The sequence below is a fragment of the Equus przewalskii genome, chromosome 6 (genome assembly GCF_037783145.1).
Source record: "Equus przewalskii isolate Varuska chromosome 6, EquPr2, whole genome shotgun sequence".
Lineage (NCBI taxonomy): Eukaryota > Metazoa > Chordata > Mammalia > Perissodactyla > Equidae > Equus > Equus przewalskii.
The window spans coordinates 36333860-36347244 of NC_091836.1; the positions used below are offsets into that span (position 1 = coordinate 36333860).

The following is a 13385-nucleotide window of genomic DNA, read 5'->3' on the forward strand; positions in this document are numbered from 1 at the left end:
TTCCCTCTGGAGTGTAGACCAACAGTGAAGGTCAACTCCTCAATACTTACTCTCTGGCTCACTTTTCCATCCCTTTACACACTAGCTATGAAGGAAGATGAACTGGACAGAGCAAGTATACTTCCATTCAATTCTACATTTTTTAAAGCCCCATGTGAAACACAAGGAATATCAAGAAGAATGAATAACATGTTGATCCTTCTTTTTTTTTTGGTCCATGGAACCCATGGTATAGAGAGGACTACAGACTCATAAGCTGCTAACAATGTTTCTAAAGAATGGACTTAATTCTGACAATCCATCCTCAAAACATTTAGCATGGTCTGCACGATCCTTCACAAGCTGACCCTTCCCTCCCCCAGCTTCCTCTCTCACTGCCCTGAACACAGTGACATTCCAGCCACCCACACTGCCCGTCGCTTCTGACCGTATTGCATTCTGTCCTGCCTTTGCATGCACTCTAAGGCACAGCCAGGAACATCTTTTGACTGTTTATCTGGAGAACTCCTAGACATCCTTTAAAATCAAGTCACCTCCTCTGTGTAGCCTTTTCTGATGCCCCTAGCCATTCCTGCTGCTCTCAAAACACTGACAGCTCTGAGTCCACCATATTGTAGCCATGAGTCAGTGCCTGCTACCCTGGACCGGACTGAGAGCAGATCCATGGTCTTAGTCATCTTTGCATTAAAAGGCCCTGGCACAGTGCCTACTACATAGTAGGCCTACCATGAGTGTTGGCTGAGTGGCCAAGGGCTGAGCTTTGGTGCCATAAAATGCTATTTGATCACAAAGGAAGGAGTAATAAATGTGACCCGCTGAGACACCAGACTATATGGAGCCCCTGGGGAAAAGGTGCGGGAAGGAGAAAGTGATGCTTGGTTGTCATTGCTGAAACTTTTGGCGTCAGATTCCAAATTCTTGTCTTCTAGGCATAAGTCAGAAAGAAAGTGAACTTGCAACAAGTGTCCAGTGAACATAGGCCAAGTAAGCAGACCATCTAGATAATTCAGCCTGATATGCACACATCCTTTTAATACCGACAAAGAATGCCATTGCAATTAGTTTCAATTATCAAAAAAACAAAACAACAAAAAATGGCCTCAGGTAATCTACTTCACTTTGCCTGTGAGGACACCAGCACCAGATGGAAGATCAGAGGCAGAGCTCACCTCCCTTTGGAGGAAAATGGTGATTTGTGCTAAGTTCTGGACATCACTGTACTTCAGCAATAAGTGGTGTGTGTGTGCGGAGTGGGGTGGCGGATGGATGAAGGCTTGGAGAGGGGATGATAGGGCTTCTAGACCGCCAGGAAAAATCCCCCCATGACATGTGGGGAGAGGCCTCCATTGGCCAGCTCTTTGCCTCCACTTCCAGGAAGGAGATGGATGGTGTTTACCTCCCGCTTTCCACGCCCTGGCCGGGACTGTACCAGAACAACTCTACAAGGAACAGGATTCACCCATGCTGGCCACTATTTCCATGGCTTTAACTTGTCACCAGTGTACCAGGGAAAGCTGACACTTATTTAATCCTCACAGTGGTCTTGACTGTGTACTCACGAAAACATTGTATGCTTTTGGAAGACGTTTGTTTCCAAGCAGCTTATGTTAAATTGCAGTGATATAAAGGAAACTCTTATCCAGTATTGACATTTACTGACTTCTAGAAGTATACAGCCAGAATACTCATTTTTAACACTGGGAGAGAAGGAAAAGAAAAAAAAGCATAATGTTTGATCCCTGGCTCCTTCAGTGGGTCAGAAACATAAAGTGAATGAAAGTGAATGTTCAGCGGGGTGGTGGAGATCCTCTGTGACAACAGTATGGGCTCTGAGAGAGCGTGGCATGCTCAAGTCCTTCCATGCTTGATTCTCAAGCTTTAGCAGAAAGCAGGATGTAGGTTTCTTTGCATGAATGTGAGAGGAGTATTCCAATGATCTGTAAGGTATCTATATTCTTACTTGACGTGCACAACTAACTGGGTAGATTCTGGCTTTCCCTTGGGGAAAAGAAGATGGCATGTGATGACATATGGCACAGCACTGTCTCAATGCACTACTCTGTCTGCATCATTCCTCTAACTCAAAGTAAAATCCCACTCCGTTTGGAATTCAGGGTGAAGCTATCATCCTGGGCACGGGATGCTGGCTGGCTTTGCTCCTCACTCCCTGTGGATAGCAGGCATGTGATACGAAACCTAAGGGAGCAGACAGCCCCCAGAGCAGCAGCTCTAGCTGGACCCTGCTCCGTGAATGCTGAGGTGTCCACTGGCCTGAGAGAAAACTGGGGCCCCAATCACTCTGTCCAAGAACCACCATTAAAGTCAGGATCGCTGCAGTGCTGAGTCCAAGCGTGGACTCCAGCCTGCTCACAATCTTCTGCCCCTCTCCGCTGCTGAATTCGAACGTCCCTGTTCCCAGGCCCAGGAGGAATTTAGCACCTCACTGTTTCTAGGTTGACCCCTATTAAAAATGCCTGCACTATTTTTTTTGCCTAAAAGTCATTTTGACATTTTAGAAGGATAAGGACTGTAGCTGAAAAATGATGCCTATGCCCGTGGAACTCCCTCCCCACCCCCGATTTACATCAAGATCCTAAAATGAATGCTCTTGGCCCTCCTCCCCACTCCTCCATCACAGGCAATTTTCTTTTCTGGGTTCATGTTTCCAAAACAGTTTATCTTTTTATCTCCTTAGAAGAAAAGTACTCTGCAAATCAAAGGTATCATTAGTATTGTTATTATTTTGCTATTGAAATCTCTTGAATTCACTCTGGATTATTCATGTGCTTTTTTGGGTCTGCAATATAATGCTGCCTAAGTCCCCCCCACTGGGCTGAACAAAAAAGAAAAATTGCATCTTCAGGCCTAATCCCCTGCTCCACCCCGTCTCCTGCTGGCCCTGGCTCCTACCAGCACAGGCACGCCAGGCAGAGCTGCTCCTTGGTACCATGCCTAGCTCACTGCTGCCATGTTCCAAGCAAGAGCCTCCTTTGTAACCCAAGAGGGAGGCCCTGTGGTATCCTCCAAGTGCAATGTGAAGGTGTTGACCCTAGCCCACACCCCTCTCCCCCTGGAGAGTTTCTCTTCCCTCCTCAATAGGTCTGGCTGGCAACTGAGAACTCCCTGCTGGGCAGCAGATACTGTGACAACCCCCATGCCCAACAGCCATGTCCCAGTTCCCCTCACCCAGAAGATGTGTGAAAGAAGTCGTCCCACACCCTTGGCAGCTATGCATTGACCTTCCAGGACAAAAGAAGTGATTCTTCCTCCTCTAGACAAGACGTCATACCACTCGGGGTGCTGGTGGGGGGAGCATCACACTTATTACTTGCCTCCTCTTTTGTTATATGACATTTCTGGGTAAGGACAAATGTTCCCAAAATTGCTGTTCACTCTCAATTTCCTTTCCTAATGCCTTCTCAGCCTGTACCCACTATGATCCCCTCCATCCTTAGGCAGCCCCTGACATGCTTATACTATCTTTTGATGCCCCTTCTCCCTTCCCAAGGGAGCTTCTTGCGAGTGAAAGCCTCTTGTAGTTGCTCTTCCCTTTCAGTGCTTCCCATCATCCCCATGGCTCCCCTCGCCCTGGCCACTCTCTCCACTCACACTCTGCTTTACCCTTCTGTCTGCTCTTGTATTCCCTTGGAGTAGATGCTCTTCTACTCCCTGGGGGATTCATGCCACCATGAACCTCTGCCCCTCTGATGGCCATCCAACAGCCCCTTTTGGTGATTCCTGCCAGCAAGTCAAGAGAGCAAGTTGCTTAGTTTCTTCCCAATAGGGAGATGATGCCCCAGATCAATCCTCAACTCAGGGATGTCGTTGACAAGTAAATGCAAGTTTTCACTTTCACCCCAACACATTCAGAGCAGTGTGGCACACATGCAAACCCAACAAGAGATCTGAGTTCACCAGAATTAGAACTTTCAGACCACGAAGTTACCAGGCAGGACAGGACACTGGGAAAGCAAAACCTCAGAGAATGGGGGAGAGGACACTTTCCTAAGAGCATCTGAGTAGAAGACACCAAGTTTGTATCACTACACCTTTCCCGAACTCGCCAAACTCGAGGTCTGATGGGAGCAGGGAGTCTTCAGTCCTGCTAGAACATCATCCCTCCAAAGCTACTCAAGATGTGCATCTGCAGGCTTGGATGGGATGGGTCTCAAAGATGAAGGAGGGCACAGAAGGAAATAGTTGTGGGCAAACTGGAATGATAAAGGGAAAAAATACAGCAAGTTCTAAGTTTATGGATGACAAGAGAATCTATTCCTTTTTACCTAGGGGCAGAACATGCCTCTTCTCTGCAGGAGGTAAATTGTGCTGTGACATTATCCCTCTCTGTATAAAGCACGCGGTCCTGACAGCTGAAGGAAGAGGCATCCCCAGCAAGAGAGAAACCCATGAGCAGCCCACACTGGCAGCTCTCCATCTCCTTGTGGGAGCCAGGCCCAGGGAGGGAGGGAGGGGAAGCAGCAGAGGACTGTCATTCGGCCTTTTTACTGTCACCTTAAGAAAGATAAATAAATATTTAATCTCAATCTATTTGAAAAGCCCAAACTTTAAAAGAATAGGGGTACAGCATATCACTGACATTAATTATACTTTAATTTTACTCTCTAACAGGTTATGGAAAAAAGTAAAGGTGAATAAATGTTTGACAAATTAGGAGAGAAGAGATGATTGAAATGGACGTTAACAGTTTACCTAAACGTTTTGCTCTTCAAGTCTTCAGAGCGCTGGTGGAGCACTCCCTCTGTATAGGAAGGAACACAGCCAGGAGCAGGAAGTGTGAGAATTGTATTTCCAGAAACTCTAAAATGACATGCAGCTTCCCACTGCAAGAGGTTTTGGGCAGCAGATGGACATGTCACCAGAGTGCCAGATAAGGCCCTAAAAAGAACCCTGGACATTTGTTTTCTCTGAGCGGAGGGCCATCCCCGAGTCTCTGCACATTTCCTTGGAAAGCATCCCAGGAGGAAGAGCATGCGGACGGCCAGGGTCAGACGGGCTGCTCCGTGGGGCATGTCAGCTTGGGTGAACCTCACTCAGGAGGACGACAGCGGGAGCCATCTAGAGCCTGGGGGCTAGTCCTCTCACGACCTGTTGGAAGTGGATATGCCCTATCCAATAACCTTATAAATACATGGCACCAGGTAGAGGTTGGACAAAATATATGAACTAAGCACACGTGTGCAAAGGGTCAAGCAGAATACTCTGGGGAATTCACAATACTCAAAACAACATCCACATTGAAATAAATGTCCATGGATCGAGTTAAAAGATATTCTATCACAAAGAAGTTGATAAAACATCACTCCACTTGACCCTTAATCCCTATGGTCAGATGCTGTCTATTCAAGGCCCCTTCAATGTCGAGTGACGGGGTATTCTGACTGGCTATGTCCACTTGGGTCTCATCGTCTTTCTTTAGACCTGTTTTGGAGTCCCGTGTACCATACCTCTCCATCTGGTAAGGTGGGCAGTGGTGACCAAGCTCAGAACACTCAGGAATAACAAGGAACCATGAACTGCATGATGCTGTGGTTTCTTCCTAGTGCCCCCAGGGCTAAGGGTAGATGAAACAGAGCATTTAGCCTCCATAGGTAAATATTTAAAGATTCATATGAGGCAGTCAAGAAATAGCTCTGTACTGAGACAAGATTGAGCACAGTGGAAGAAGCACACTGTGATGATTCAGACAGCCAGAGAGGCACTTAGACACCTATCGGCTCCTTATGCCAATCCAGAGAGCAATCGCGGCTCAAGCTTCTAAGAGCACAAAAGACTGATGAAAACGTGCACTGGTCCTAGGAATACGTGTGTTGGGGGGATGGCTGGATCCTCCTTTCGGCGATTAGGCATGTGACTTCTTGAGTGAATTGGTAAGAGGCAAAGGAGAATGGGAGTGAGTGTGTGTGCTGTGTATGTGTATGTGTGTGTCCATAGGCAAGCACACACACATGCAAGACAGAGGGTAACCTCACCAAATAGTAACATCACCCAAACTGTTTCTATAGCAGTGTTCTGGGAGAGTTCTTATTCATTCAGCCTGAGAACTCTGGGGAAGACAATTTATCTTCCTGCTGCTATACGGAGCCCTAGTGAGACGCGCACAACCACACGAATACATGGGGGTTGTGTGTGTGTGTGTGTACAGCATAATTATACACAGGCATAGGGAGATAAACACTCACAGGGGGGAAGGGCCCCTGGTCTAATCAGCATAGTCATCAGCAAAGTTTGACACGGGGAAAGATCTGCCTTGACCACAGCACCGGTGGAAAAGCTGAGGAAGGAGGCGTGGGGTTTGCTTACATTTGGCTTCTCCCTGGCAAGGAGGGAATGGCAGGCACACTGTTTGCTTGCAAAGCCAGCCACTCATGGCGGTGCTCTGCTTTCTCGAAAACTTTTACCCTTCATTTAATCAACAGATGGACGTGCTCTGCTGTGGATTTTTTCTGAGAGAATCCTGTCCCTCTCAGAGCTGTGCTGGCTGGCACCACGCTGCCTCAGATGGCACAGGCAGCACTGGCATTCCAAAAGAGTGGGAAGGAACCGACTCACTTCTCCCCTTCAAACTCAATTCCACAGGTGACGCTGGATACCTCTGGCTAAGTAGGCATTCAGAATCCCTCTCCTGAGTTTCCCCTTCCCTCCCTCCACCACGCCAGGAGCCCAGAGGTGGCAAAGTTCTTTTTGGAATGTCCACTAGCTTCTCTGCCCCTGCTAGGCTGCAGAAAGAAACAGTCAGCACCAGGGGCGAAATTTCATTTTATATCCTGAATCCAGTGCTGTGTAGGACTCAGAACTCAGCCTTATTCAGAGAACTCGATTAAATTCAATAGAACTCCTTACAAGCTTTTCCCAAGCACTGCAAATTACCCCCACGGTACATTCGGTAATTGCAGCCCCTTCTGCAACTGTGTGAAGGCACACACATTAGCTTTCCATACACTCAGGCAAGGCAGACCTCATTCGAGCTGAAACATCCACCTAAACACACCTCTCCTTCCCTACCCTCTCCTTCTCCAACCTGGGTCAGAGGGAGAGGAAGCGCCCAGAAGTTGAGAGCGGTATATCCACACAGATCCTGCCCAATTAAAATCCCGGGAGCATAAAGAACGCATTTGCATTAGAGAGTTTGAGCTGGATGTTGACAAGTGAGAGGAGAAAGTATTCCCCCCAGCCCCCATACCCTTCCTTCCAAAGGACATAAACAGTACCATTTTGTTGTATTTTCAAAGGCAAAGAAGCAATGCCAGTGCATCTCGGCCGGGCACCGAGAGAGGCATCAATCAGGACGAGTTTCCGAAGCCTGCCACATTCCTGCCCTCAGCCTCCCGCGCCCTGACAACCCAGCCGACTTTCTTCGCAACTCCGGCCGCGCAGGGGTCCTACCTTGACTGAAGAGGAAGAAGCAGACGAAGAGCAGATCGAGCTGGAAGGGTCTCATTCCTCAGCGCCGCGAAGCAAAGCCGGCAGGGCAACTTGGGGTGGCAGTTACTTTCTCCTCCTCGGCGGCTCGCGGTGCTCAGCCTCCGCCGCGGTCCTCTCCGGCTCGCGCCGACCATCTGTCTGTCCGCCGGTCCCTCCGGGTGGCCTCGGTCTCTCCGTGCCTCCCGGTATCAGCAGCCAGCCAAGACAAGTTGCCTGTTTGTAGCCGCCTCAGGAAGCCGGGATCGTCAGCAGCGTGCCCTCTCGGAGCAGATCCGTTCTCCGGTTCTCGGCAGCCCAGGCACACAGCTTCCTCCGGCGGGCTCCTCCCACAGCGAGCGAGCGGGCGAGTGACGAGCGACAGAAGGGCTCCTTTCACTGAAGCTGGGGCGGGGGGCGGGGGGCAGGGAGGGGAAGCAGGTCATAATTAAAGAGGAAACACTTGGAAAAAGGCGATCTGCAAAACGGAGGGTGGGGGGAAAGGCTCTGTTCTTTCTTTCCTTCTTCTTTTACCCCCTAAACAGGGGAAAATTCAGCTTTTGTCACCATTATTGACCAAAAGGCATCTTGAACAGGGACCAGAGCTGTGACTTTTTGTGCACACGACATAATGTTGTTTAACGGGAGTGAAGTTAAGGATGACTGTATGCATATGCATGTATTAAATATGCATGCATTAAATATGCATGCCTCGCCTTTGCACAAGGGACTGGAAATTGGGCTGAAAAGGGAAAAAGGAAGAGGTGGGGGGGAGGGGGGCATGCATCTTTCTCCAGGAAGGACTTGGCCAATGTGTGCAGCAGGAGTCTCCGAGTTGGGGAAGAGAGAAGCATGCTCTGCATTTTTGAGACTTCCCGGGGAGGGGTAGGAAGGTAATAAAACGTGAATGTTTAGACCTCAGTTTGCTTAGAAAACAAAATGAAGGAACCAAAGGGAAACCGAGTGGAGCTGTGACACATGCCCATTTATTATTATTATCCTGGTTTGTGCATTTCCTAACAAGGAAGGAGAGTAGCCTGTCTTTGCATGTGGAGCCTCCCTCTAATGCACGCTCCATCCCTCGGAGCGTGTCTTTCTCCAGGAGGTGCTGTGAGTCCAATTGCGAAGGAGAGGCCAAGGTCATAGGCAACTGCCTTCCAAGAACCTTCAGGTCTTTTACCTGTAGTGAAACCCACACTCAAATCAAACTCTATTTCCTCCAAGATATCAACGTGAATTTATCTAGGTCTATACACTTGATAGACATTTAGATGTGCTTGATATAAGCAGGGCCATGGGGGAAATAAAATCGTAGGCACACCCCATGCCTTGAGGAGCTCATAATTTAGTGTGGAGGCAGAGTATACACAGAAGATACAAACTATAAGGATAGTTACAAGTATAAGATATGCAACCTTACATGCAGAAGACTGGGAGGTAAAGAGTAAAGAGAGGAAAATGAAAGCTACTCTCCATTTGTGCCATCCAATTATAAAATCAGCCATTACTTTCTTCCCTCACCGGACCTTGGGGAGGTCTTTTGGGAAACTCTTGGCCTTTCTTCCATCAGTGTTACATATTTTGGAGACTTTGCTGACTGTAAGGCACCTTCCAAGTTTCCATGTGGATGTTAACTTTAAAAACGCCTCCCTTGGTATTTACGAACAAGGAAGAGAGCAGTCGAGGCACACGTGCAAGGGTGTGCTGGTAGGAGGTGACATCTGGTTGCTGACAAGATCTACAAATTAGTAGGTGTCTGCTTTGTTGACTTTTCTATTCTTAACTTAATAGTTTATTTAACCGCATCCCTTAGAGGCTGTTAAACATATCAAAGGGAAATTTGTAAGCAAGCTTTAGGGATAAAAAGAAACGCTGAGCAACAGAAACTAGGAGGACCCACAAGAGGCACCCCATCAGCTAAACTAGCAAACAAGGGACGGAGCAAAGTGCCAGCACACCCTTCGTCCACTGACTTGCTGCCACAGTCAATGCAATGAAACAAAAGAGGCAAATCAGAACACATGCAAAGGTGAATAATAATTCTAAACAACATATGCCAAATACCATATCAGCAGTGAAAATATGGCATGTAGAGTGCTGTAACTTCACTGGTGGCTTTTTGTTAAATCCATGGGGGCAGGCAGAAATTTAAGGCCTAGGTACATTCCTAAGGCCAACCTCTCGGTGAATAAAACTAATAATCTCAGAATGTACAATGTATCACACAAAGAGACATCTGAGGTTTTAACAAAACATTTATCTTTTACGCTGTTTAATTTTGATTGCTAATTCCTGAGTGGCCTGGGGCCCAGATCTGCTTAATTCTGTCCAGGGGGGAAATATTACAAAACCAGGGTCAGGAGGCTAGTGAACTGTGCAATACACCAGAATCAGGCCCATGTACAGGCACGTGCACACCACACACACTCACTCTTGTAAAGAAGAGGGGTGGTGGGAATCCGAGGTTGGAAGGACCTTGCTTTGCTCTCCCACTGGTCCCTGTGACTGGCTTGATGATCCCCAAACTGGCTCCGATCCCCCTAGTCAGCTGGGCCTGTTCCCTTCTCCACCCCCGCCGCCCCCTCCTCCCCCCGCCCAGGCCCTCCATTCACCCCAGCCTCCTGTCTCCAGCAGAAAGGAAAAAAGCTTGGATTAAGTGATGAGCTGCCTGCCTCTAAAAGGACCAGGAGGCGTTTCAACCCTGAGTGCCGGAAAAACCACGGCAATCTTCGGCAGCCACCACGTGGGGCAGCGAGAACGACAGCGGTACCTGCAGGACCCACAGCCAGCTGCGCTCTGGCGCCAGCCCCGACGGCGGCCTCGCCATCTCCGCTCGGGCTGGTCCTTGGCCTCACCTCCTCCGGGGCCTCGGTTAACCTCCAGGCGCTGCGAGGTGCCTGCGCGCAGTTCGCTGGCGAGGAGGGAGGTGGGAGGCGGCGAGGAGCGTACGGCTCCACCTGATGGAGAAGAGCGGAGAGTCTTAGACCTCGGAGCGCGGCGAGGGGAGGGGTCGGGGAGAGGAAGACCGCCGCCCCTGGTGGGAACCTCTGCGTCCGGAGCACGGCGCGCGGGCGACTGGGTCTCTGGGCACGGGCCGTGGAGGCGGCAGCCCTAAAGAGACAGCAGAAGACCAGCCACTTGGAAAACGGCCCAAATTCTTGTTCCCTGCACATCCAGGCTCCAGGTCTGTTGCGCCCACCGTGCAAGCCAGGGTCCCTCACCAGCAGGTGGCATCCTCTCCAGCGTTTTTTCTGGCTGGTAGCCCAGGAGGCCAAGTTCATCAGTCCCCAGCCCCCTTAATCCAGGCCTTCAGTGCCAAGTGCTGTGTGCTTTGAACCACCTCACCCCGGCGGGCCGGCGGGAGAGGATCGCCAAGAGCTTTACGGAGGCGGGAGGCCACAGAGAGTGAGGGCTGGCTCCAGATTCTGCGGCTTGCCGGCCAAAAAGTTTCAGAAGGGCAGGTCTCCACCTGAGAGTTTCCAAGTCCTGCTCTCCTGGCAGCAAGCATTTCCCTGGAGTTTTCTGAGCTCTGGGACAAGAGAGAGAGACAGGAGTTTCTGGGTCCAGATACAGGAGTGTGGGGGTACTGCTGTTCAGTGCCTGGAGCCACCTCTGCTCATTGCTACTTTCCAGTGACCTTCCTCTTGGCTGTTAGTCCAATGTCTGTGATATTTATTACTTCTTTGATCTGTGCAAAGGTCTGTTTTGGGTACTTTAATAAAAATGTGTGGAATGAATACATCAATTCTTGTTCTTAGAAAGTTTGTCCTCTAGTTGTGGAGAAGTATACACAGGTGTACACAAGGAAAAAGATTGATGAAGCATCTCATTCGCTTTTTAATAAGACAGAAATTGCTCTGGAGGTCATCTGTCTGGGCGAATCCTTTCTAGATGGGTCCTTCTAGGCCCACCTGCCTGAAGCACTACAGGAAGCTGCAGGGCTGAGGTGCAGCCCAGGGCCCAGCCTTCAATCCAGGCTTTCTGCTGTCCTACCCTCCTCGTGGTCTCACAGTGCTCATGATGGCCTGGCGCCCTCTCACTGTCTTCCTGTGTTCACGAGGTACCATTACCACGAGGAAGAAGGGAGAGAGGCTATTTTATGAGATGGCGGTCATCATAAGTGGAGAATTTCCTGTTTAATGCCTCCTCACAATATTTGTTGCACAGATACATTATAAACCACATTTCCTTTCATTTTTCGTATATCCTGCCATTGCTGGTTAAAACCTCCTTGTCCAGGGGTTTAAATACATTTTGAACAGCCCCTCCCGGGAGTTCAGGGCAACCTGACTCTTGCTCCAAAGTGCATCTGCATCCCGAGACCAAATGTTCTTCAGAGGTCCCCCCTGGGTGGCAGCCTGGCTGACCTGGGCACTCACAATCTTCTAGCTTATTTCTTTTTCATTTATCTGAACCAAATTTCTTGCTCACATCTGTGTAGGTGGATTATAAGACTTTAACCCCTGCTCGCTGTGGTCAGTCTCTCCATAGTAGTGTGGAAGGTCCCGAAGAATCAGGTATTCAGCTTTCACAAGCAGCCCCTAAAGACAGGGCCAGTCTGCCCCACTGATTCACTCAAGGCCAGGCCTGAAGGGGGGGGTCATGGCGAGCCTTTGACCTGAGCTCTGGCCTGGACACTGCTAACTTTTGTAGCCACTTCATGTACCTGGGCATATCTTTCCTCATCTATAAAAATGACTGGTTGGAGGCAGCGGCTCTCTGGGATCCCTCCCAATCCCACAGTCCTCGTGTCTGTTTTCCAGAGGCCACACTCCTCAGGCTGGAGAGATTTGAAAGTGCTTCCCAGCAACCTGAGTGCTAGGCAGATTATTGCTGGAGGCTGATCCCTATCCCCAAGAGAACCAGCAATGGCCCTCGAATCTTCATGGACCCCTCTCCTCTCATCGGTTACGACTTTTCCCCAAACTATTTCATACTCATCCTATTTTGAGTGCCCTCGGTCTTCGCCCAACTTGCTTAACTTGTGATTTCCCCCCTTTCTTTATTTTTCCCAGAACCGTACCCCACATCCAGCCTTGACTTCAGGTTCCAGAACAGATTATCTTCAACATCTGTTCTATAATTGTGTTGGATACAAACCTTTTATCAAAGTAAGGGGATGCTGATGCCAGGGGGGCTAATTGTAAAGACTCCCTTTAAAGGCAATAAGCACCAGGGCGCCTTGTATTTTAACTCAGTCTTAACATGAATCGTACCCGACTGTAAAGTTTCTCTGTCTGTGCCTCTTTGTCCATATCCTGGCAGCTCCTCGAAGGCCGGAGCCACGCCGGTCCACTTCACAGCTGTGCTCCCAGCCCTGGTCCTCATAGGCATGAGGCTCTCAATACATATTGTCGAATGAATGGTAAAGTTTTACCTAGTGCCCCACATCCCATTTCCTGTTTTCTGAATCCAATTTAACTTATTCTTCGCTCTATTATTAAACCATTGTCAAACATCTGGCATGTGCTTGCCACTGCTCCGTCTCTGTGTTTTATGGGGATGGGTAATGAATCGAGCCTATATATAGTTTGCAAAATGTGGAACACACTTTAAGATGCATAGCACTATAGAAATGAAAGATATTTTTATCTCTTCAGCATCATTCTGCACAAGGAGACAATTTTCTGGTAGCACTGTTTAAGAACAATAGACCTGTTTAGCCTTGACACACTCGTGCATGCAGGGCCCTGGGTATTCAATACACATGGGAGCAGCATTATCTCTCTCAGCAAAGGCTGAAGAGTGTATAATTTACAGGGAAGAAAAGATATGAGAAACATTATGAAACGAGGTAGCAGTGCCCCATGCCTTGTCTCACCACAGGCTGAGTGCACAGGCCAGGACCTTCGTCCATGCTCCAGGGATGGCACCGAAGGCAAGCCTCAGCACGCCTCTTCAGTGCTTGGCACAAGTCTGTGTCATTTCGTAATATGTCATGTGCTTTTTTTGTGTATATGAATAGG

The 13385-nt window shown here is 49.0% G+C and overlaps 1 protein-coding gene across 2 annotated transcripts in view; it reads right to left on the bottom strand.

Moving 5' to 3' along the window:
- Positions 1–10648, bottom strand: part of KIRREL3 (kirre like nephrin family adhesion molecule 3) — a 535312-nt gene extending 524664 nt beyond the window's left edge. Inside the window, exons 1-2 of one of the 2 annotated variants that reach the window (XM_008517084.2) lie at positions 10190–10648; positions 7405–7824 (exon numbers count right to left, since the gene is read on the bottom strand). In XM_008517084.2, coding sequence (XP_008515306.1) covers positions 7405–7459 — 55 coding nt within the window. In that variant the 5' untranslated portion in view covers positions 7460–7824; positions 10190–10648. The remainder of the gene's footprint in view (positions 1–7404; positions 7825–10189) is intronic. The other variant, XM_008517083.2, reaches the window with a different exon arrangement.
- Between the last annotated feature and the right edge of the window lie 2737 nt (positions 10649–13385).